The sequence below is a fragment of the Oncorhynchus masou genome, chromosome 31 (assembly GCF_036934945.1).
Source record: "Oncorhynchus masou masou isolate Uvic2021 chromosome 31, UVic_Omas_1.1, whole genome shotgun sequence".
NCBI classification, from domain to species: Eukaryota; Metazoa; Chordata; class Actinopteri; order Salmoniformes; family Salmonidae; genus Oncorhynchus; species Oncorhynchus masou.
In genome coordinates this window covers 102,613,450-102,638,364 of record NC_088242.1, presented here as the reverse complement: position 1 = coordinate 102,638,364, position 24,915 = coordinate 102,613,450, and the positions used below count along the sequence as shown (strand labels likewise).

General features: G+C 46.5%; 2 protein-coding genes across 3 annotated transcripts in view; one reads left to right on the top strand and one right to left on the bottom strand.

Annotated features, from left to right (window-relative positions):
- The first annotated feature begins 1,492 nt into the window (after nucleotides 1-1,492).
- LOC135524848 (inosine-uridine preferring nucleoside hydrolase-like) lies at nucleotides 1,493-6,207 on the top strand. 2 transcript variants are annotated; one of them, XM_064952709.1, is made up of 7 exons: nucleotides 1,493-1,888; nucleotides 3,340-3,546; nucleotides 3,681-3,863; nucleotides 4,300-4,411; nucleotides 4,572-4,708; nucleotides 5,061-5,444; nucleotides 5,485-6,207. In XM_064952709.1, the coding sequence occupies exons 2-6, from the start codon at nucleotides 3,364-3,366 to the stop codon at nucleotides 5,424-5,426; spliced, it is 981 nt and encodes a 326-aa protein (XP_064808781.1). In that variant the 5' UTR covers nucleotides 1,493-1,888; nucleotides 3,340-3,363; the 3' UTR covers nucleotides 5,427-5,444; nucleotides 5,485-6,207. The 2 variants fall into 2 exon arrangements, with proteins under 2 accessions (XP_064808781.1, XP_064808780.1); XM_064952708.1 differs by having other exon boundaries at nucleotides 1,494-1,888; nucleotides 5,061-6,207.
- A 3,263-nt stretch (nucleotides 6,208-9,470) lies between these two features.
- Nucleotides 9,471-24,915, bottom strand: part of LOC135524845 (transmembrane protein 131-like) — a 136,219-nt gene continuing 120,774 nt past the window's right edge. The window contains 8 exon segments of the mRNA XM_064952706.1: nucleotides 9,471-10,145; nucleotides 13,970-14,106; nucleotides 16,161-16,246; nucleotides 16,328-16,406; nucleotides 16,528-16,794; nucleotides 18,953-19,120; nucleotides 19,265-19,547; nucleotides 19,678-19,868. Of these exon segments, the coding sequence (XP_064808778.1) occupies nucleotides 9,912-10,145; nucleotides 13,970-14,106; nucleotides 16,161-16,246; nucleotides 16,328-16,406; nucleotides 16,528-16,794; nucleotides 18,953-19,120; nucleotides 19,265-19,547; nucleotides 19,678-19,868 (1,445 nt within the window). The 3' untranslated portion in view covers nucleotides 9,471-9,911.

Here is a 24,915-nt window from a genome sequence, read left to right as displayed (position 1 = left end):
TGGTAGGGTACAGCTGTTGTTCTTCATGACACCTGGTTGGTAGGGTACAGCTGTTGTTCTTCATGACACCTGGTTGGTAGGGTACAGCTGTTGTTCTTCATGACACCTTGTTGGTAGGGTACAGCTGTTCTTCATGACACCTGGTTGGTAGGGTACAGCTGTTGTTCTTCATGACACCTGGTTGGTAGGGTACAGCTGTTGTTCTTCATGACACCTGGTTGGTAGGGTACAGCTGTTGTTCTTCATGACACCTGGTTGGTAGGGTACAGCTGTTGTTCTTCATGACACCTGGTTGGTAGGGTACAGCTGTTGTTCTTCATGACAGCTGGTTGGTAGGGTACAGCTGTTGTTCTTCATGACACCTGGTTGGTAGGGTACAGCTGTTGTTCTTCATGACACCTGGTTGGTAGGGTACAGCTGTTGTTCTTCATGACACCTGGTTGGTAGGGTACAGCATGTTGCCAAAGACAGGTGTTGTAGTGTAACAGTATAACTTTAGACCGTCCCTCGCCCATACCCGGGCTCGAACCAGGGACCCTCTGCACACATCAACAACAGTCACCCACAAAGCATCGTTACCCATCGCTCCACAAAAGCCATGGCCCTTGCAGAGCAAGGGGAACCACTACTTCAAGGTCTCAGAGCAAGTGACATCACCGATTGAAACGTTATTTAGCGCGCACCACCACTAACTAGCTAGCCGTTTCACATCCGTTACACTGGCTATAATCTGATCAAAGCAAATCAAATGTATTTATATAGCCTTTCTTACATCAGCTGATATATCAAAGTGCTGTACAGAAACCCAGCCTAAAACCCCAAACAGCAGGCAATACAGGTGTAGAAGCACGGTGGCTAGGAAAAACTCCATAGAAAGGCCAAAACCTAGGAAGAAACCTAGAGAGGAACCAGACTATGAGGGGTGGCCAGTCCTCTTCTGGCTGTGCCGGGTGGAGATTATAACAGAACATGGCCAAGATGTTCAAATGTTCATAGATGACCAGCAGGGTCAAATAATAATAATCACAGTGGTTGTCGAGGGTGCAACAGGTCAGCACCTCAGGAGTAAATGTCAGTTGGCTTTTCATCGCCGATCATTAAGAGTATCTCTACCACTCCTGCTGTCTCTAGAGAGTTGAAAACAGCAGGTCTGGGACAGGTAGCACGTCCGGTGAACAGGTCAGCACCTCAGGAGTAAATATCAGTTGGCTTTTCATCGCCGATCATTAAGAGTTGCCAACACCTGTCTTGTTTCAGATATGATTCTGTTTTGATGTCCTGTGCATCTATCGCTTGTTTAGACTTGCTTTCAATGAGAATGACAGATCTACTGTTTAACTCACATTTCGGTGTGAATTTGTTCGGGTCACCCAAAAAGTAACATATTGCAGCTTCAAGACGAAAAGCATATTTTTGTTTCAATAACTTTGTACAATTACAGACATTCGCATACGTCGCACACGTGATTAGCCATTCGCATACGTCGATTAACGGACAGTCTATATCCGGGTTGCATCCGAGGTTAACGATACATACATTGGAGATTTCCGAGTTCCCTGTTGTTTTGAATGCGTCATAGAATGAATAACTTTACTCAACATAAAGGCTTGGCTTCTACATTTATTTTTTATTCAAGGTAAATTGTCGCACGTATTGACAAAAACACTCACTTGCCAAAGTAGATTCACATGCAGAACGTCGTATGTTTTCTACTGCCGCGTTCACGTGATAGTCTGAATTAAGACACGTTGTCATTTTCTGACTTGCTACCTGGTTGTAAATCAGAAAAGGCGGTACATGTATACATACAAACAGGAAGCAGGAAGCAGTTGTTATTCCACTAAAGTCTGATCTGCACAACACGAAGCAATGGTCGTTTAAAATTTTGGTAAGTCTTGGTATTTGAATGACAGTAATTCGTATTACGTTTCTTTAGTCGTATTTATGGGATATACTGCCCCAGTATCTGTGCAGTGAAGATGTCAACGATGAACATGACTTGTCTTCTCTCTAATGGTGCTCTAGACAAACACCCGAGTTGGATGCCATCCGCGGAGCCCGATTATTATGATGGGCTTTCTTTGTTTTTTTTATTATTATTTTTACAGTTTCCAGTTGTCTTGAAGTATTCAAGTGGTTTCAGAGTTGAGTTATTTTGAACACCGCATAATGCCCAAGAAGCTCCGATTCGACCTCCGGTTAGACGGCGCTGCACGCGTTATAGTGTCAAAATACTTTACTTATTCACCAAATATGGAGTTTCACCGAACTGTCTTAATTTACCCTCGTTATGTACTTCCAAAAACATTTACAGGCCTTTTTTGCACTTCCAATGTATTGAGCTCTTAGACTTCCAACCTGTGCCTGTCAGTAAATCAGTGGTAAATTAGAGGTGACGAATGGGCTTTTTTCTGGAAGTTCGTAACGGGAGTAAATGAAGATAGTTGTTAAACGAAACTCCAGATTTTGTGTTTGAATAACAGATGCATTTTTACATTATAAAGCTTGCAGAGCTATCTAACGGAGTCCGAGCTTCCTGGGCATTACAGGGATACACATGGTGTAATGGATCACACATCCAGGGAAACACATGGTGTAATGGATCACACATCCAGGGATACACATGGTTTAATGGATCACACATCCAGGGATACACATGGTTTAATGGATCACACATCCAGGGATACACATGGTTTAATGGATCACACATCCAGGGATACACATGGTGTAATGGATCACACATCCAGGGATACACATGGTGTAATGGATCACACATCCAGGGAAACACATGGTTTAATGGATCACACATCCAGGGAAACACATGGTGTAATGGATCACACATCCAGGGATACACATGGTTTAATGGATCACACATCCAGGGATACACATGGTGTAATGGATCACACATCAGGGAAACACATGGTGTAATGGATCACACATCCAGGGAAACACATGGTGTAATGGATCACACATCCAGGGAAACACATGGTGTAATGGATCACACATCCAGGGAAACACATGGTGTAATGGATCACACATCCAGGGAAACACATGGTGTAATGGATCACACATCCAGGGAAACACATGGTGTAATGGATCACACATCCAGGGAAACACATGGTGTAATGGATCACACATCCAGGGATACACATGGTGTAATGGATCACACATCCAGGGAAACACATGGTGTAATGGATCACACATCAGGGAAACACATGGTTCTATATGTGACGTTGATAATGCACATCTACAATACTCTTCCTGTTCTCCTTAAATATAATTTAAACTCCAAAGACGAGGCTTTTAAATTGTATTTTTAACAAATGTTCCCCTGCGCAGCTGATCTGCTTTTCCACTGCCACCATGGCCCAAAAGCTGGTAATAATCGACACAGATGCAGGTATAGATGACGCCCAGGCGATAATGATGGCCGCGGCCGTTCCAAGCCTGCAGATCCTGGGGATAACATGCTGCTTCGGGAATACTGATGTGGACAACGTCTGTCAGAATGTGCTGCTGGTGCTGTCTGTCTGTGAACGCACACAGGTAGGAACCCAGCTCAGAGGCTTCCGCCCCCGTCTGTATTATCTTGACGAGGATACGTCACACGTGTGGCATTCATTCATACCACACTTGGTTATCTGGGAAGCTCATAACACATGGCTGTATATTTCTCATAGATTCCAGTGTTCCAGGGTGCTGCTGGTCCCCTGGTGGGGGCCACCAAGGCTTTCAGCGACCACTTTGGGACTGACGGGCTGGGAGATGTGCTGGAGGACAGAGACCCACAGTGGAAGGAGAAGCTCCAGAGAGAACATGCTGTTAATGCCATGATCAGACTGGTAGCTGCCAACCCTAAACAGGTACTGTAGGCTCCCCATCTGACAACCCCCTAAACAGGTACTGTAGGCTCCCCATCTGACAACCCCCTAAACAGGTACTGTAGGCTCCCCATCTGACAACCCCCTAAACAGGTACTGTAGGCTCTCCATCTGACAACCCCCTAAACAGGTACTGTAGGCTCCCCATCTGACAACCCCCTAAACAGGTACTGTAGGCTCCCCATCTGACAACCCCCTAAACAGGTACTGTAGGCTCCCCATCTGACAACCCCCTAAACAGGTACTGTAGGCTCCCCATCTGACAACCCCCTAAACAGGTACTGTAGGCTCCCCATCTTCAGTCCGTTGGGAGACAGTGGATGAATGATGATCCTAGTTTAAGTCACTAAGTGATAATAAGACGTGGAACGTGACCATTGCACGCCGCCAAGTCTTCTTGCTCCTCGTCCCTTGACAGGTGTCCTTGGTGGCTCTTGGGCCGCTCACCAACCTGGCTCTCGCCATCAGACTGGACCCTTCTTTCCAACAGAACCTGAAGGAGCTCGTCATTATGGGAGGCAACATGGAGGGTAACGTTACAATCAATCATAGACAATAAGGTTGTTTCCAAATGCATCCCAAATGACACCTTATTCTCTACACAATGCACTGGTCTAAAGTAGTGTACTCTGTAGGGAATCCGGTGCCATTTGGGACTCCACCTATTTTGACCAGTATTTCTCCTTCCAGGTAAAGGGAATGTATCTTTATGTGGAGAGTTTAACTTTGTGATGGATCCTGAATCTGCCTTCATTGTCCTGGAGGAGTACCTCTGTCCTACACGCATAGCATCATGGGAGTATTGCTGTAGGAATAAACTGGAATGGGTAAGGAGTTAGGGTCAACCTTCAGATGGCTCTTATTACTTTATATCTATATAGGACATTTAATTATTACTAATATAACTGTTCAGAAAAGCATTTACTTGACTTCTTCAACAGTTCTCTGTACACTCCTATAACCCCACCTAATGTACCTGATTTTATTACAGGAACACAATCAATATTAATAAAATAGTTTTGTATTTCATTGATTACTCACAGCTTGCACTTCCTAGTTGCTAAGGAATGCTCCCTTTCCATATACACTACTTCACTAAAGTCTGCCGACCTCAACAGGACTTAAATATATACTAAAATGAATCCCTTTTAAGTTTGATTTCTTGTTTTCATTGACCAGGAATTCTTTGAAAAGCTGATTAACGAGGACACGCCTGCTGGTCGCTTCATGAAGATGATCACGTCCAAGTGTTGGGGTTATTCCAAGGAGGCCATGCTGAGTAAGAGGGATGTGTACTTCGGGCCTGGCTTTGTCTCCTACGATGCTTATGCAGTGGCAGCGTGTATTGACAGCTCTGTGGTGACAGAGAGTATAGAGTGTGCCGTCAGGGTGGAACTACAGGGGGAGCTATGCAGAGGGATGATGGTTCTGGATCAGAGGAACAAACTGAACAAAAGCCACCGTGTTTCTGTCATGAAGACCTGTGATCTGACCAAGTTCAGGCAGTTACTCATGGCTTCCCTTAAACAACCCTGTAGGAAGTAGGCTACGAGACAGACCAACCTGATGTCGGCGTAGGAAGTAGGCTACGAGACAGACCAACCTGATGTCGGCCATGCGTTGTAGATCACCTGCTGGGTGATGACACGGCTGCAAGCAGCAATGAACGGGGTTCACAGGATGGAGACTAGAACATACATTACATTTACATTTAAGTCATTTAGCAGACGCTCTTATCCAGAGCGACTTACAAGTTAATTTTTACCTTTTTTACCTTTTTTTTTTTTTTTTTTTTTTTTTTTTTTTAACCAGGCAAGTCAGTTAAGAACACATTCTTATTTTTCAATGACGGCCTGGGAACAGTGGGTTAACTGCCTGTTCAGGGGCAGAACGACAGATTTGTACCTTGTCGGCTCGGGGGTTTGAACTCACAACCTTCCGGTTACTAGTCCAACGCTCTAACCACTAGGCTACCCTGCTGCCCCAGAACAGTTAGTGCTTGCTTTTTTTATCTATCTGCCAAAAAGTATGAATGAGGGATACAAAGTATATTGAAAGCAGGTGCGGTTCCTGAGTTAATTATCGTCCCATTCTTCAATGGGTTTTGAGAAGGAGAGGATGCAATTGATATTCTCTAGGTCAAATGGGATGGCGGATATGAGGGATTAAGTGAGACTGCGCATAACAGCGCCACCCACCGGCCCAGAGTCTGAGAGACACGTATACCTGTATGTGTAAGACATTGTAACTAACACAGACAACACTCAGGGCCTTATTTTCACATCTGATTTGTACTGTTTAATCAAATAAAATTCATTTTAATGAGTTCAGTCTGCCTTTTATTTCAATTTGGTGACAGTATTAACCTCAACCGGACACTTTAGGCCCCGACTTCCAGAGTCAGATGAACTCACGGATATAGTTTTTACGTCTCTTTATGAAGGATGTTATAGGAAGTTTTGTGAGCCAATAATAACTAGATAAAGGGCCTCAGTGAAAATACAGAAGTATTCCAACAAGCTTTTATTTTTTAAAGACAATATTCATGATGTTTCCATGAGTGGACTGTAAACAAAGCAGATCCTAACTGTTCAATAGGACTGCATTCAAAGGGTGTCTTCTGTCCTGAATGAAACCACATTTCAAATCAGCAAAGAAAATAATGAAGAACACTAGTCTGGTCCCAGACGTGTTCTAGTCAAACAAAGAGCAGAGTGATTGCACAAACACACTGGCATCCGGGCCAGAAAACAACCCTGAAAACAGAGGACAGTGCTTTATGAAAGTATTCAGACCCCTTAACTTGTTCCACATTGTTCCGTTAGTCTTATTTGAAAAATGGATTTAAATGTTTTCCACCTCATCAATCTACACACAATGCCCCACAATGACAAAGTGAAAACAGTTTAGACATTTTTGTAAATGTATAAAAATTCAGACCATTTTGCTATTAGACTCAAAACTGTTCCCATTGATCATCCTTGATTGGAGTCCACCAATGTTAAATTCAATTAATTAGAAAGGCCACACATTCCATGTCAGAGCAAAAACCAAGCCATGAGGTCAAAGGAATTGTCCGTATAGCTCATAGACATGATTGTGTCGAGGCGCAGATCTGAGGAAGGGTACCAAAACATTTCTGCAGCATTGAAGGTCCCCAAGAACATAGTGGTCTCCATCATTCTTAAATGGAAGAAGTTTGGAACCAACAAGACTCTTCCTAGAGCTGATTGCCCGGCCAAACTGAGCAATCGGAGGAGATGGGCCTTGGTCAGGGAGGTGAGCAAGAACCCGTGGGTCACTCTGACAGCTCCAGAGTTCCTCTGTGGAGATGGGAGAACCTTCCAGAAGGACAACCATCTCTGCAGCACTCCACCAATCAGACTATTATGGTAGAGTGGCCAGACGGAAGCCACTCCTCAGTAAAAGGCACATGACAGTCCGCTTGGAGTTTGTCAAAAGGCACCTAAAGAACTCTCAGATCATGATAAACAAGATTATCTGGTTTGATGAAACCAAGATTGAACTCTTTAGCTTGAATAGCAAGCATCACGTCTGGAGGAAACCTGGCACCATCCCTACGGTGAAGCATGGTGGTGGCAGCATCAGGCTGTGGGGATGTTTTTCAGCAGCATGGACTGGGAGACTAGTCAGGATCGAGGGAAAGATGAACGGAGCAAAGTACATAGAGTTGCTTGATGAAAACCTGCTCCAGAGCGCTCAGGACCTCAGACTGGGGTGAAGGTTCACCTTCCAACAGGACAACGACCCAAAGCACACAGCCAAGACAACGCAGGAGTGGCTTCTGCACAAGTCTCTGAATGTCCTTGAGTGTCCCAGCCAGGGCCCAGACTTGAACCCGGTCGAACATCTCTGGAGAGACCTGAAAATAGCTGTGCAGCAACGCTCCCCATCCAACCTGACAGAGCTTGAGAGGATCTGCAGAGAAGAATGGGAGAAACTCCACAAATACAAGTGTGCCGAGCTTGTAGCGTCATACCCAAGAAGACTCAAGGCTATAATCGCTGCCAAAGGTGCTCCAACAAAGTACTTTTTAAAATTATAAATTAGCTTTGTCATTATGGGGTATTGTGTGAAGATTGAGGGAAAAAACATCTATTTATTCAATTTTAGAATAAGGCTGTAACCTAAACAAAATGTGGGAAAAGTCAACGGGCCTGAATACTTTCCGAATGCGCTATGTGTCTGCTACACACAACGTGCTTATTTCAACAGAGTCGAACCATACAGCAGCACTGAGCCACAAAGCAGACCAACACAACAGACCAGCATTACCTGGCTCTGGTTCAGGTCACTGTAACACCCTGGACCAGAGCTAGTGAACAACAGACCAGCATTACCTAGCTCTGGTCCAGGTCGCTGTAACACCCTGGACCAGAGCTAGTGAACAACAGACCAGCATCACCTGGCTCTGGTCCAGGTCGCTGTAACACCCTGGACCAGAGATAGTGAACAACAGACCAGCATTACCTGGCTCTGGTCCAGGTCGCTGTAACACCCTGGACCAGAGCTAGTGAACAACAGACCAGCATTACCTGGCTCTGGTCCAGGTCGCTGTAACACCCTGGACCAGAGATAGTGAACAACAGACCAGCATTACCTGGCTCTGGTTCAGGTCGCTGTAACACCCTGGACCAGAGCTAGTGAACAACAGACCAGCATTACCAAGCTCTGGTCCAGGTCGCTGTAACACCCTGGACCAGAGATAGTGAACAACAGACCAGCATTACCTGGCTCTGGTCCAGGTCGCTGTAACACCCTGGACCAGAGCTAGTGAACAACAGACCAGCATTACCTGGCTCTGGTCCAGGTTGCTGTAACACCCTGGACCAGAGCTAGTGAACAACAGACCAGCATTACCTGGCTCTGGTCCAGGTCGCTGTAACACCCTGGACCAGAGCTAGTGAACAACAGACCAGCATTACCTGGCTCTGGTCCAGGTCGCTGTAACACCCTGGACCAGAGCTAGTGAACAACAGACCAGCATTACCTGGCTCTGGTCCAGGTCGCTGTAACACCCTGGACCAGAGCTAGTGAACAACAGACCAGCATTACCTGGCTCTGGTCCAGGTCGCTGTAACACCCTGGACCAGAGCTAGTGAACAACAGACCAGCATTACCTGGCTCTGGTCCAGGTCGCTGTAACACCCTGGACCAGAGCTAGTGAACAACAGACCAGCATCACCTGGCTCTGGTTCAGGTCGCTGTAACACCCTGGACCAGAGCTAGTGAACAACAGACCAGCATCACCTGGCTCTGGTCCAGGTTGCTGTAACACCCTGGACCAGAGCTAGTGAACAACAGACCAGCATTACCTGGCTCTGGTCCAGGTCGCTGTAACACCCTGGACCAGAGCGAGTGAACAACAGACCAGCATCACCTTGCTCTGGTCCAGGTCGCTGTAACACCCTGGACCAGAGCTAGTGAACAACAGATCAGCATTTCCTAGCTCTGGTCCAGGGTGTTACACCGGCCTGTGTTGGTAAAAACATTCCTCTTGTTTACATTTAAGAGGTGTTCCTAAAAATGAATCTGAATCAAGACTGTATTCCCCCCTCCCCCCTCTGAATAAAAAGCGTGTAACTGCTGTGAACTAAATGGTCAGGGGGTTTTGGTTTGTGTTAGAAAGTGCTGGGGCTACCAAATTACATTGAAACTTTTTCTAGACGGGACTCGTCGATAAAATTATTTGTTTTGATGTATATTTAAGTACTGTTTAACAATTGATACCATGGTGTGTTTCTGATTTAGACCAGAGTCCGTACACGAGGTCTGCTCACATGACGTAAATATGCCATTTACATGAATGCATGACTTACGTGATAATTCAGTTCAGAATTATCACATCTGTGAGTTAGCCTGAGTTCCAGCCTGTTAGCCTGAGTTCCAGCCTGTTTGTGCTACGCCAACTCTTTGGCAATCATTTTCATGCCACGTCGCCATGTTTGGCTTGATAAAAGACAGCATTGGAGTTGGCACGAGCTGAAACAGATTTTGGGACCAGGCTCCTCAGTGGCTGGACCAGGGCTCTGAGCCGTGTCTGCCGAGGGTGGGCCTCCAGGGGTCGTAGGAACGGCTCATCTCAGTGGGGGCAGTTGGAGGGGCCAGGCCCAGGGTGGGGATGCTGCTGGGTAAGTCTGGGAGGGTGGAGGAGTGTAGTGCAGTGTCTCCACTAGTGGACCAGATGGAGCTGCCAAAGGGGGTGGTGGTGGACCAGGGGTTCCTGCTGCTACCCAGGACGGACTGGAGAAACAGAGGAAATCATTTGTTTTAACGTCTCAATATATCTGGCCTATATAAAGCTAGTCCACTACTTCAGTCCAGTGCACTACAGGCTAAAAATATCAAGCTTTTACTACTGGTGGACATGGGGGGTTACCTGGACATTATATCACTGAAGAACCCCCGTTAGATGGACTGGAAGTTACCAGAAAGATATACAATATGATCAATCGATTTGTAGCAGTAGACCAGGTGAGGTGATGTTAAATAGGTTTATCGTTAGTACAGGAAGGAAGCTACATCAGTATAATTAATAGACCTGGAAAGCTTTTTAATAACAGGTGAAAATGGGGGGGGCATGTCTCGACAATATATCGCATTGACTAACGTCAAAAACAGTTTCTTCACTCCATGCAGCAAGTGGGCCAAACAGAACTTTGTACCCCGGGAGTGTTAAGATGGTCCTGTGAGGGGTCTGACCACATGTTAAGATGGTCCTGTGAGGGGGTCTGACCACATGTTAAGATGGTCCTGTGAGGGGGTCTGACCACATGTTAAGATGGTACTGTGAGGGGGTCTGACCACATGTTAAGATGGTCCTGTGAGGGGGTCTGACCACATGTTAAGATGGTCCTGTGAGGGGGTCTGACCACATGTTAAGATGGTACTGTGAGGGGGTCTGACCACATGTTAAGATGGTCCTGTGAGGGGGTCTGACCACATGTTAAGATGGTCCTGTGAGGGGGTCTGACCACAGTGGTATGTATGTTAAGGTACTGTGAGGGGTCTGACCACATGTTAAGATGGTACTGTGAGGGGGTCTGACCACATGTTAAGATGGTCCTGTGAGGGGGTCTGACCACAGTGGTATGTATGTTAAGGTACTGTGAGGGGGTCTGACCACATGTTAAGATGGTACTGTGAGGGGGTCTGACCACATGTTAAGATGGTCCTGTGAGGGGGTCTGACCACATGTTAAGATGGTACTGTGAGGGGGTCTGACCACATGTTAAGATGGTCCTGTGAGGGGGTCTGACCACATGTTAAGATGGTCCTGTGAGGGGGTCTGACCACATGTTAAGATGGTCCTGTGAGGGGTCTGACCACATGTTAAGATGGTCCTGTGAGGGGGTCTGACCACATGTTAAGATGGTCCTGTGAGGGGGTCTGACCACATGTTAAGATGGTCCTGTGAGGGGGTCTGACCACATGTTAAGATGGTCCTGTGAGGGGGTCTGACCACATGTTAAGATGGTCCTGTGAGGGGGTCTGACCACATGTTAAGATGGTACTGTGAGGGGTCTGACCACATGTTAAGATGGTCCTGTGAGGGGGTCTGACCACAGTGGTATGTATGTTAAGGTACTGTGAGGGGGTCTGACCACATGTTAAGATGGTCCTGTGAGGGGGTCTGACCACATGTTAAGATGGTCCTGTGAGGGGGTCTGACCACATGTTAAGATGGTCCTGTGAGGGGGTCTGACCACATGTTAAGATGGTACTGTGAGGGGGTCTGACCACAGTGGTATGTATGTTAAGGTACTGTGAGGGGGTCTGACCACATGTTAAGATGGTCCTGTGAGGGGGTCTGACCACATGTTAAGATGGTCCTGTGAGGGGGTCTGACCACATGTTAAGATGGTCCTGTGAGGGGTCTGACCACATGTTAAGATGGTCCTGTGAGGGGGTCTGACCACATGTTAAGATGGTCCTGTGAGGGGGTCTGACCACATGTTAAGATGGTACTGTGAGGGGGTCTGACCACATGTTAAGATGGTCCTGTGAGGGGGTCTGACCACAGTGGTATGTATGTTAAGGTACTGTGAGGGGGTCTGACCACAGTGGTATGTATGTTAAGGTACTGTGAGGGGGTCTGACCACATGTTAAGATGGTCCTGTGAGGGGGTCTGACCACATGTTAAGATGGTCCTGTGAGGGGGTCTGACCACATGTTAAGATGGTCCTGTGAGGGGGTCTGACCACATGTTAAGATGGTCCTGTGAGGGGGTCTGACCACATGTTAAGATGGTCCTGTGGGGGTCTGACCACAGTGGTATGTATGTTAAGGTCCTGTGAGGGGGTCTGACCACAGTGGTATGTATGTTAAGGTACTGTGAGGGGTCTGACCACAGTGGTATGTATGTTAAGGTACTGTGAGGGGTCTGACCACAGTGGTATGTATGTTAAGGTACTGTGAGGGGGTCTGACCACAGTGGTATGTATGTTAAGGTACTGTGAGGGGTCTGACCACAGTGGTATGTATGTTAAGGTACTGTGAGGGGTCTGACCACAGTGGTATGTATGTTAAGGTACTGTGAGGGGTCTGACCACAGTGGTATGTATGTTAAGGTACTGTGAGGGGGTCTGACCACAGTGGTATGTATGTTAAGGTACTGTGAGGGGGTCTGACCACAGTGGTATGTATGTTAAGGTACTGTGAGGGGTCTGACCACAGTGGTATGTATGTTAAGGTACTGTGAGGGGTCTGACCACAGTGGTATGTATGTTAAGGTACTGTGAGGGGGTCTGACCACAGTGGTATGTATGTTAAGGGACCACAGTGGTATGTATGTTAAGGTACTGTGAGGGGGTCTGACCACAGTGGTATGTATGTTAAGGTACTGTGAGGGGTCTGACCACAGTGGTATGTATGTTAAGGTACTGTGAGGGGTCTGACCACGGTGGTATGTATGTTAAGGTACTGTGAGGGTCTGACCACAGTGGTATGTATGTTAAGGTACTGTGAGGGGGTCTGACCACGGTGGTATGTATGTTAAGGTACTGTGAGGGGTCTGACCACATGTTAAGATGGTACTGTGAGGGGTCTGACCACAGTGATATGTATGTTAAGGTACTGTGAGGGGTCTGACCACAGTGGTATGTATGTTAAGGTACTGTGAGGGGTCTGACCACAGTGGTATGTATGTTAAGGTACTGTGAGGGGTCTGACCACAGTGGTATGTATGTTAAGGTACTGTGAGGGTCTGACCACAGTGGTATGTATGTTAAGGTACTGTGAGGGGGTCTGACCACAGTGGTATGTATGTTAAGGTACTGTGAGGGGGTCTGACCACATGTTAAGATGGTACTGTGAGGGGTCTGACCACAGTGGTATGTATGTTAAGGTACTGTGAGGGGGTCTGACCACAGTGGTATGTATGTTAAGGTACTGTGAGGGGGTCTGACCACAGTGGTATGTATGTTAAGGTACTGTGAGGGGTCTGACCACAGTGGTATGTATGTTAAGGTACTGTGAGGGGTCTGACCACAGTGGTATGTATGTTAAGGTACTGTGAGGGGGTCTGACCACAGTGGTATGTATGTTAAGGGACCACAGTGGTATGTATGTTAAGGTACTGTGAGGGGGTCTGACCACAGTGGTATGTATGTTAAGGTACTGTGAGGGGTCTGACCACAGTGGTATGTATGTTAAGGTACTGTGAGGGGGTCTGACCACGGTGGTATGTATGTTAAGGTACTGTGAGGGGTCTGACCACAGTGGTATGTATGTTAAGGTACTGTGAGGGGGTCTGACCACGGTGGTATGTATGTTAAGGTACTGTGAGGGGTCTGACCACATGTTAAGATGGTACTGTGAGGGGGTCTGACCACAGTGATATGTATGTTAAGGTACTGTGAGGGGTCTGACCACAGTGGTATGTATGTTAAGGTACTGTGAGGGGTCTGACCACAGTGGTATGTATGTTAAGGTACTGTGAGGGGTCTGACCACAGTGGTATGTATGTTAAGGTACTGTGAGGGGTCTGACCACAGTGGTATGTATGTTAAGGTACTGTGAGGGGGTCTGACCACAGTGGTATGTATGATAGCATGGGCGGTCTTACTGCGATGGGGACAGTGGGGGAGCTGCTGAGCCAGGAGAGCAGGGGGTTGCTGGGGGCGTCCCAGAGAGACGAGGACGCAGAGCTCAACTCAGTCTGCTGAGGCTCAGATGTCTTCGGGGAGGACATCCCACGGAAGACTGGAAAACAAACAAAACACGCCTTTAAAACTAGCAACAATTATGTGGATTGACCCACTACAGTCCGGATCACTATAGTCTAATGTGGATTGATGATCCACTACAGTCCGGATCACTATAGTCTAATGTGGATTGATGATCCACTACAGTCCGGATCACTATAGTCTAATGTGGATTGACCCACTACAGTCCGGATCACTATAGTCTAATGTGGATTGATCCACTACAGTCCGGATCACTACAGTCTAATGTGGATTGATGATCCACTACAGTCCGGATCACTACAGTCTAATGTGGATTGATCCACTACAGTCCAGATCACTATAGTCTAATGTGGATTGATGATCCACTACAGTCCGGATCACTATAGTCTAATGTGAAATCCCCGAAATAAACCAACACTTCACCCACAACAGCACAATAACTGCAGGATTTCTAACCACGCCGAATTAAAACGCACCATCAAATGTAATGGATCCAATTTATTACAGAACTAAAAGTAGTAGGCTACCTGAGCTGGAGACAGCATGACAGCACCATAAAGCCCCTAGCTGGAGACAACATGACACCACCATAAAGCCCCTAGCTGGAGACAGCATGACACCACCATAAAGCCCCTAGCTGGAGACAGCATGACACCACCATAAAGCCCCTAGCTGGAGACATGACACTAACATAAAGCCCCTAGCTGGAGACAACATGACACCACCATAAAGCCCCTAGCTGGAGACAACATGACACCACCATAAAGCCCCTAGCTGGAGACAACATGACACCACCATAAAGCACCTAGCTGGAGACAACATGACACCACCATAAAGCCCTAGCTGGAGACAACATGACCCCACCATAAAGCACCTAGCTGGAGACAACATGACACCACCATAAAGCCCCTAGCTGGAGACAACATGACACCACCATAAAGCCCCTAGCTGGAGACAACATGACACCACCATAAAGCCCCTAGCTGGAGACATGAGAGCACCATAAAGCCCCAAGCTGGAAACAACATGACACCAACATAAAGCCCCTAGCTGGAGACATGACACCACCATAAAGCCCCTAGCTGGAGACATGACACCACCATAAAGCCCCAAGCTGGAGACAACATGACAGCACCATAAAGCCCCTAGCTGGAGACAACATGACAGCACCTTAAAGCCCCAAGCTGGAGACAACATGACACCACCATAAAGCCCCTAGCTGGAGACAACATGACAGCACCATAAAGCCCCTAGCTGGAAACAACATGACACCACCATAAAGCCCCCAGCTGGAGACAACATGACAGCACCATAAAGCCCCTAGCTGGAGACATGACAGCACCATAAAGCCCCTAGCTGGAGACATGACACCACCATAAAGCCCCTAGCTGGAGACAACATGACAGCACCATAAAGCCCCTAGCTGGAGACAGCATGACAGCACCATAAAGCCCCTAGCTGGAGACAGCATGACAGCACCATAAAGCCCCTAGCTGGAGACAGCATGACAGCACCACAAAGCCCCTAGCTGGAGACATGACACCACCATAAAGCCCCTAGCTGGAGACAACATGACAGCACCATAAAGCCCCTAGCTGGAGACATGACACCACCATAAAGCCCCTAGCTGGAGACAACATGACACCACCATAAAGCCCCTAGCTAGAGACATGACACCACCATAAAGCCCCTAGCTGGAGACAACATGACACCACCATAAAGCCCCTAGCTGGAGACAACATGAAACCACCATAAAGCCCCTAGCTGGAGACAACATGACACCACCATAAAGCCCCTAGCTGGAGACAACATGACACCACCATAAAGCCCCTAGCTGGAGACAACATGAAACCACCATAAAGCCCCTAGCTGGAGACAACATGACACCACCATAAAGCCCCTAGCTGGAGACAACATGACACCACCATAAAGCCCCTAGCTGGAGACAACATGACAGCACCATAAAGCCCCTAGCTGGAGACATGACACCACCATAAAGCCCCTAGCTGGAGACATGACACCACCATAAAGCCTGAAGCCTCATTGTGCTCCCCTGATTCCAGTCCTTACCTCCTGTCAGATTGAAGGAGTTGTTGGGTCCGAATGCAGAGAAGGAGTTGGCTGGGTTGAATCCTATGGGAGACCATAATCCTGAGCTAGATAGGTGGAAAATGAATGGATTATTTGGAATCAGAGAAAACGACAGAGCGAGAGCGCCGGAGAGAGCGACATGTTACCTGTCTGAGCTGTCGCTCTCCACTGAGGTCACGTGAGCTAGAGTCTTCCATTGGGCTCTTTGACCTGGGCCACTGCCACCTGAAAACCATCACACTACGGTCACAACTTGCCACACGAAAACCATCACACTAGGGTCACAACTTGTAGTCTAGTCAATACAAAAGTATCAGAGGGTTGACAATTTGCTATGGCAGCTCACCCGGGCTTCTGTCGTATCCCGCAGCCACAGCTGCAAAAGTAGGATTGCCATTCTTGCCCGGGAGAGAGGTGGCATTAGCTAACTTGTTCCCTGGTGCCTTCTTCAAGTTGGTCTCACTATTGGCATTGAGTACTTGGCTGTATGTTCCCCTGGTCACTAGGCTGGGGGAGGAGCGGGGATGGGAGTAGGTCCTAGCTGAGATGGGTCTCTTCAGGAAGGTGTCTGCATTCATGGTCTGGACGGAGGTCTGCTGGAGACTGTCGGCTTCTGCAGGATGGAGACAGGAGGCAGTAGGGAATGTGGTGTTCCACAGGGAAGCGGAGAGAGGAGTGAGAGGAGGCAGTAGAGAATGTGGTGTTCCACAGGGAAGCGGAGAGACAGGAGAGAGGAGGCAGTCGTGAATGTGGTGTTCCACAGGGATTGATTCTAGGACCTCTATTATTTAGTTAACATTAATTACATTCATCTGCTGAAACCATCAACATTATCTTCTCAGTTGCGGTTTGCAGATGAAACGTGTCTTATATTACCCCAGATATATCTCAACAGGGGGTTTTTCTGCACCAATAGAGTAACCGTGATGAATTTCAGTTTAATCCCTGAGTTGGCTTAACTTCTTTGGGGTAGGGGGCAGTATTTTCACGTCCGGATGAAAAGCGTGCCCAGAGTAAACTGCCTGCTACTCAGGCCCAGATGCTAGGATATGCATATTGTTAGTTGATTTGGATAGAAAACACTCTGACGTTTCTCAAACAGTTTGAACGATGTCTGTGAGTATAACAGAACACATATGGCAGACAAAAACCTGAGAACAAATCCAACCAGGAAGTGGGAAATCTGAGGTTTGTAGTTTTTCAAGTCATTGCCTATCGAATATACAGTGTCTATGGAGTCATATTGCACTTCCTAAGGCTTCCACTAGATGTCAACAGTCTTTAGAACCTTGTTTGAGGATTCTACTGTGAAGGAGACGGGGAATGAGAGCTGAATGAGTCAGAGCTCTGCAAGAGTGGCATGAGCAGATTACGCGCGAGCGACCTGCATTCCATTGCATTTCTGAAGACAAAGGAATTCTCCGGTTGGAATATTATTGAAGATTTATGTTAAAAACATCCTAAAGATTGATTCTATACATCGTTTGACATGTTTCTACGGACTGTAACGACACTTTTTGACTTTTCGTCTGGACATAGTGATCGCGCCTCATGAATTTGGATTACTGGGCTAAACGCGCAAACAAAAAGGAGGTATTTGGTCTTTATCGAACAAAACAAACATTTATTGTGGAATCGGGATTCCTGGGAGTGCATTCTGAAGAAGATCAAAGGTAAGTGAATATTTATAATGCTGTTTCTGACTTCTGTTGACTCCACAACATGGCGGATATCTGTATGGCTTGTTTGTGCGTCTGAGCGCCGTTCTCAGATTATTGCATGGTGTGCTTTAGAGACAAATACAAATACAAATGCTTTATTGCATGGTGTGTTTAAAAAAAAAAATCTGACACAGCGGTTGCATTAAGGAGAAGTGGATCTAAAATTCCATGCATAACACTTGTATCTTTCATCAGTGTTTATTATGAGTATTTATGTATATTGATGTGTCTCTCTGCAAAATCACCAGATGTTTTTGGAACTACTGAACATAATGCGCCAATGTAAACTGAGATGTTTTGGATATAAATATGAACTTTATCAAACAAAACATACATGTATTGTGTAACATGAAGTCCTATGAGTGTCATCTGATGAAGATCATCAAAGGCTAGTGATGAATTTGATCTCTATTTCTGCTTTTTGTGACTCCTCTCTTTGGCTGGAAAAATGGCTGTGTTTTTCTGTGACTAGGTGCTGACCTAACATAATCGTTTGGTGGGCTTTCGTCGTAAATACTTTTTGAAATCGTACACGGTGGCTGGATTTACAACAAGTTTATCTTTAAAATGGTGTAAAATACTTGTATGTTTTCAGGAATTTTAATTATGAGATTTCTGTTGTTTTGAATTTGGTGCCAGAGAGGTTAATTGATAAAATTTACGCCAACCCAGGACTGTATCCCAGATGGCACCCTAATCCCTACATAGGGCTCTGGTCTAAAGTAGTGCACTACATAGGGAATAGGGCTCTGGTCTAAAGTAGTGCACTACATAGGGAATAGGCAACTGGTCTAAAGTAGTGCACTATATATGGAATAGGGCTCTGGTCTAAAGTAGTGCACTACATAGGGAATAGGCAACTGGTCTAAAGTAGTGCACTATATATGGAATAGGGCTCTGGTCTAAAGTAGTGCACTATATAGGGAATATGGCTCTGGTCTAAAGTAGTGCACTATATAGAGAATAGGGCTCTGGTCAATAGTAGTGCACTATATAGGGAATAGGGTGCCATTTTGGACACACTTTGGTCAATGTAGATAATTGACCTACGGTTGGTGGTTCTGGTGAGCAGTGGGTTGTCCCATTCAGTAGCAGCGAACTCCTTCTCTCCCTCGGAGCTGCTGCTGCTGTGACCCAGCTCTGAAACCGAGACCGAGCCGTTGGACAACCGCTTCACCACGGGAAACGGACAAGAATCCTCCAGCTTCCCACAAGGCACTGGGGGGCAGAGAGAGTGAGCTAGGACACTGACCCTAGGGTGAGCTAGGACACTGACCCTAAAGATCACGTTCAGAAGCAGAAAAAAAACAGTGACGGGACTTAAAGAAGCACCAGTGAAAAACAACAACATGTCTCCATTACCAAGTACAGAACAATCAGCCGAGTTGAGATGGGAGAGAGACCCGGGTCTGGGTCCTAGCTGTAGGGGTTTCAGAGTCCTAGCTGTAGGGGCGGTGGTGAGAGCAGAGTGGATGAGGGCTTTGGATGTGAAGACCTTGCGTTGTTTGATCTCCAGGGCTGTGATGTAAGGGAGCTCCAGGGAACTAGATTGATCATTTGTGTTGGTTTGTCGCTTGTTGTTTTGTGGTTTGGTTTCCTCTTTCTCCAGAGTCACTGCTGTTCTGCCCTTCTTCTTCACTGGTTCCTAAACAGAAGAACAAGATATTCTCCCTATACCCGTTTAAAGTCTGCAAGAGTTAGTGAGTCTGCGTGGTGTGTGTGTGTGTGTGTGTGTGTGTGTGTGTGTGTGTATGTCGCTCTCTCTCTCGGTCTACCTCTTTGTTGCTGGCCTCTACATCAGGGTTGGAGGTCTCTGTGGTGGTAGAGGAGCTGTCGTCATTGTCTGCCAAAACATCCTTCCGCTGGTCTCCCTGAGGTGGTTTTCCCTTTGCTCTTCTCTCCTTCTCCGCTCTCTTTCTCTGAGCATTAGTTTTACCTCTCAGCTGCTTTCCTTTAGAGTCTAGCACTGCAGGACAACACAAATACACAACTACAGTCACAACTACTGCAGGACAACACAACTACAGTCACAACTACTGCAGGACAACACAACTACAGTCACAACTACTGCAGGACAACACAACTACAGTCACAACTACTGCAGGACAACACAGCAACAGTCACAACTACTACAGGACAACACAAATACACATCTACAGTCACAACTACTACAGGACAACACTGCTACAGTCACAACTACTGCAGGACAACAAATACACAACTACAGTCACAACTACTGCAGGACAACACAAATACAGTCACAACTACTGCAGGACAACACAAATACGGTCACAACTACTACAGGACAACACAAATACAGTCACAACTACTACAGGACAACACAACTACAGTCACAACTACTGCAGGACAACACAACTACAGTCACAACTACTGCAGGACAACACAACTACAGTCACAACTACTGCAGGACAACACAACTACAGTCACAACTACTACAGGACAACACAAATACAGTCACAACTACTACAGGACAACACAACTACAGTCACAACTACTACAGGACAACACAAATACAGTCACAACTACTACAGGACAACACAACTACAGTCACAACTACTACAGGACAACACAAATACAGTCACAACTACTGCAGGACAACACAACTACAGTCAACTACTACAGGACAACACAGCTCCAGTCACAACTACTGCAGGACAACACCGCTCCAGTCACAACTACTACAGGACAACACAACTACAGTCACAACTACTACAGGACAGCAGCGCTACAGTCACAACTACTACAGAACACCACAACTCCAGTCACAGCAGCATGTTTGGTTCCAAAGGGCTTGTGCGTACCTACAGTGGCATCAGGGAGTATTCATACCCCTCCATTTTGCTGTGTTACAGGTGTGGCATATCAAGAAGCTGATTAAACAACATGATCATTGCACAGGTGCACCTTGTGCTGGGGACAATAAAAGGCCACTTTAAAATGTGCAGTTTAGTCCCACAACACAAGGCCACTGATGTCTCAAGTTGAGGGAGCGTGCAATTGGCATGCTGACTGCAGGAAGGTCCACCAGAGCTGTTTCCAGAGAATTTAATGTTCATTTCTCTACCATAAGCCACCTCCATTTTTGAGAATTTGGCAATACGTCCACATGGCTTCACAACCGCAGACCATGATCACCTGCAGGATCGTCTGAGGGGGAGGTGCCGAGGAGTATTTGTCTCTAATAAAGCCCTTTGTGGGGGAAAACTAATTCTGATTGGCTGGGCCTGGCTCCTCAGTGGCTCTTCCAGGGCCACCAATGGCTGCAACCCTGCCCAGTCATGTGAAATCCATCGATGTGGGCCTAATGAAATTATTTAAATTGAGTGAGTAAAATATTTTAAATTGTTGCATGTTGCGTTTATATTTCTGTTCAGTATACAGTAGTCACACCCAAGTCAATACTTGGGCAGTAATTACTTTCTGGGTGAGTCTCTAAGATCAAATCAAATCAAATCAAATTTATTTATATAGCCCTTCGTACATCAGCTGATATCTCAAAGTGCTGTACAGAAACCCAGCCTAAAACCCCAAACAGCAAGCAATGCAGGTGTAGAAGCACGGTGGCTAGGAAAAACTCCCTAGAAAAGCCAAAACCTAGGAAGAAACCTAGAGAGGAACCAGGCTATGTGGGGTGGCCAGTCCTCTTCTGGCTGTGCCGGGTAGAGATTATAACAGAACATGGCCAAGATGTTCAAATGTTCATAAATGACCAGCATGGTCGAATAATAATAAGGCAGAACAGTTGAAACTGGAGCAGCAGCACGGCCAGGTGGACTGGGGACAGCAAGGAGTCATCATGTCAAGTAGTCCTGGGGCATGGTCCTAGGGCCGCGGTTCAGTTGAAACTGGAGCAGCAGCACGGCCAGGTGGACTGGGGACAGCAAGGAGTCATCATGTCAGGTAGTCCTGGGGCATGGTCCTAGGGCTCAGGTCCTCCGAGAGAGAGAAGGAGAGAATTAGAGAACGCACACTTAGATTCACACAGGACACCGAATTGGACAGGAGAAGTACTCCAGATATAACAAACTGACCCCAGCCCCCGACACATAAACTACTGCAGCATAAATACTGAAGGCTGAGACAGGAGGGGTCAGGAGACACTGTGGCCCCACCCGAGGACACCCCGGACAGGGCCAAACAGGAAGGATATAACCCCACCCACTATGCCAAAGCACAGCCCCCACACCACTGGAGGGATATCTTCAACCACCAACTTACCATCCTGAGACAAAGCTGAGTATAGCCCGCAAAGATCTCCGCCACGGCACAACCCAAGGGGGGCGCCAACCCAGACAGGATGACCACATCAGTGAATCAACCCACTCAGGTGACGCACCCCCTCAGGGACGGCATGAGAGAGCCCCAGCAAGCCAGTGACTCAGCCCCTGTAATAGGGTTAGAGGCAGAGAATCCCAGTGGAAAGAGGGGAACCGGCCAGGCAGAGACAGCAAGGGTGGTTCGTTGCTCCAGAGCCTTTCCGTTCACCTTCCCACTCCTGGGCCAGACTACACTCAATCATATGACCCACTGAAGAGATGAGTCTTCAGTAAAGACTTAAAGGTTGAGACCGAGTTTGCGTCTCTGACATGGGTAGGCAGACCGTTCCATAAAAATGGAGCTCTATAGGAGAAAGCCCTGCCTCCAGCTGTTTGCTTAGAAATTCTAGGGACAATTAGGAGGCCTGCGTCTTGTGACCGTAGCGTACGTGTAGGTATGTACGGCAGGACCAAATCAGAGAGATAGGTAGGAGCAAGCCCATGCAATGCTTTGTAGGTTAGCAGTAAAACCTTGAAATCAGCCCTTGCTTTGACAGGAAGCCAGTGTAGGGAGGCTAGCACTGGAGTAATATGATCAAATTTTTGGTTCTAGTCAGGATTCTAGCAGCCGTATTTAGCACTAACTGAAGTTTATTTAGTGCTTTATCCGGGTAGCCGGAAAGTAGAGCATTGCAGTAGTCTAACCTAGAAGTGACAAAAGCATGGATTAATTTTTCTGCATCATTTTTGGACAGAAAGTTTCTGATTTTTGCAATGTTACGTAGATGGAAAAAAGCTGTCCTTGAAATGGTCTTGATATGTTCTTCAAAAGAGAGATCAGGGTCCAGAGTAACGCCGAGGTCCTTCACAGTTTTATTTGAGATGACTGTACAACCATTAAGATTAATTGTCAGATTCAACAGAAGATCTCTTTGTTTCTTGGGACCTAGAACAAGCATCTCTGTTTTATCCGAGTTTAAAAGTAGAAAGTTTGCTGCCATCCACTTCCTTATGTCTGAAACACATGCTTCTAGCGAGGGCAATTTTGGGGCTTCACCATGTTTCATTGAAATGTACAGCTGTGTATCATCCGCATAGCAGTGAAAGTTAACATTATGTTTTCGAATAACATCCCCAAGAGGTAAAATATATAGTGAAAACAACAGCGGTCCTAAAACGGAACCTTGAGGAACACCGAAATTTACAGTTGATTTGTCAGAGGACAAACCATCCACAGAGACAAACTGATATCTTTCCGACAGATAAGATCTAAACCAGGCCAGAACTTGACCGTGTAGACCAATTTGGGTTTCCAATCTCTCCAAAAGAATGTGGTGATCGATGGTATCAAAAGCAGCACTAAGGTCTAGGAGCACGAGGACAGATGCAGAGCCTCGGTCCGATGCCATTAAAATGTCATTTACCACCTTCACAAGTGCCGTCTCAGTGCTATGATGGGGTCTAAAACCAGACTGAAGCATTTCATATACATTGTTTGTCTTCAGGAAGGCAGTGAGTTGCTGAGCAACAGCCTTTTCTAAGATTTTTGAGAGGAATGGAAGATTCGATATAGGCCGATAGTTTTTTATATTTTCTGGGTCAAGGTTTGGCTTTTTCAAGAGAGGCTTTATTACTGCCACTTTTAGTGAGTTTGGTACACATCCGGTGGATAGAGAGCCGTTTATTATGTTCAACATAGGAGGGCCAAGCACAGGAAGCAGCTCTTTCAGTAGTTTAGTTGGAATAGGGTAATGCGGGTAATGGAGTCGCCAATGACTAGAGTTTTCAATTTGTCAGAGCTAATGGTGGGAAGCTTCGGCGTCTCAGACCCCGTAACGGGAGGAGTATAGACCAGAGAAGGCTCGGCCTCTGACTCCGACTCGCTACTTAATGGGGAAAACCGGTTGAAAGTTTCTGTCGGCTGAATGAGCGACACCGGTTGAGCGTTCCTACAGCATTTCCTTCCAGAAACCGTGAGAAAGTTGTCCGGCTGCGGGGACTGTGCCAGGGGATTTATACTACTATCTGTACTTGCTGGTGGCACAGACGCTGTTTCATCCTTTCCTACACTGAAATTACCCTTGCCTAACGATTGCGTCTGAAGCCGGGCTTGTAGCACAGCTATCCTCGCCGTAAGGCGTAGTACAGCGACTGCAATTAGAAGGCATCATGTTAATGTTACTACTTAGCTTCGGGTGTTGGAGGTCCTGACGAATCGTGTCCAGATAAAGCGTCCGGAGTGAAAAAGTTGTGGGTGGAAAAAAAATATATATATATATGTGTGTGTGTGTATAACAACAGTAATTAAAAAGTAAAAACCGTAAAATTGTCAGGTAGCAAAATAGGTTGGCAACAAAACGCACAGCACAGCAACTCGAAAACAGGTCTGCAAGTTGATCTTTCCACACATGGATTGTGCAACATTTGCCCATTATTCTTTTCAAAATTCATCATTATTGCTCTGTCAAATTGGTTGTTGATCATTGCTAGACAACCATTTTCAGGTTGTGCCATAGATTTTCAAGTAGGTTTAAGTCAAAACTCGGACACTCAGGAACATCAACTGTCTGATTGGTAAGCAACTCCAGTATAGATTTGGCCTTGTGATTTAGGCTATTGTCGTGTTGAAAGGTGAATTCATCTCCCAGTGTCTGGTGGAAAGCAGACTGAACCAGGTTTTCCTCTAGGATTTTGCCTTTGCTTAGCCCCATTCCTTTCCTTTTTTTATCCTGAAAA

Excerpts from the sequence above, each read along its gene's own strand:
- LOC135524848 (XM_064952709.1), top strand. The coding sequence starts at position 3,364 with ATGGCCCAAAAGCTGGTAATAATCGACACAGATGCAGGTATAGATGAC. Across the intron at positions 4,412-4,571 it reads TATGGGAGGCAACATGGAGG|GTAAAGGGAATGTATCTTTA; the intron begins GTAACGTTACAA and ends TTCTCCTTCCAG. Across the intron at positions 4,709-5,060 it reads GTAGGAATAAACTGGAATGG|GAATTCTTTGAAAAGCTGAT; the intron begins GTAAGGAGTTAG and ends TTCATTGACCAG.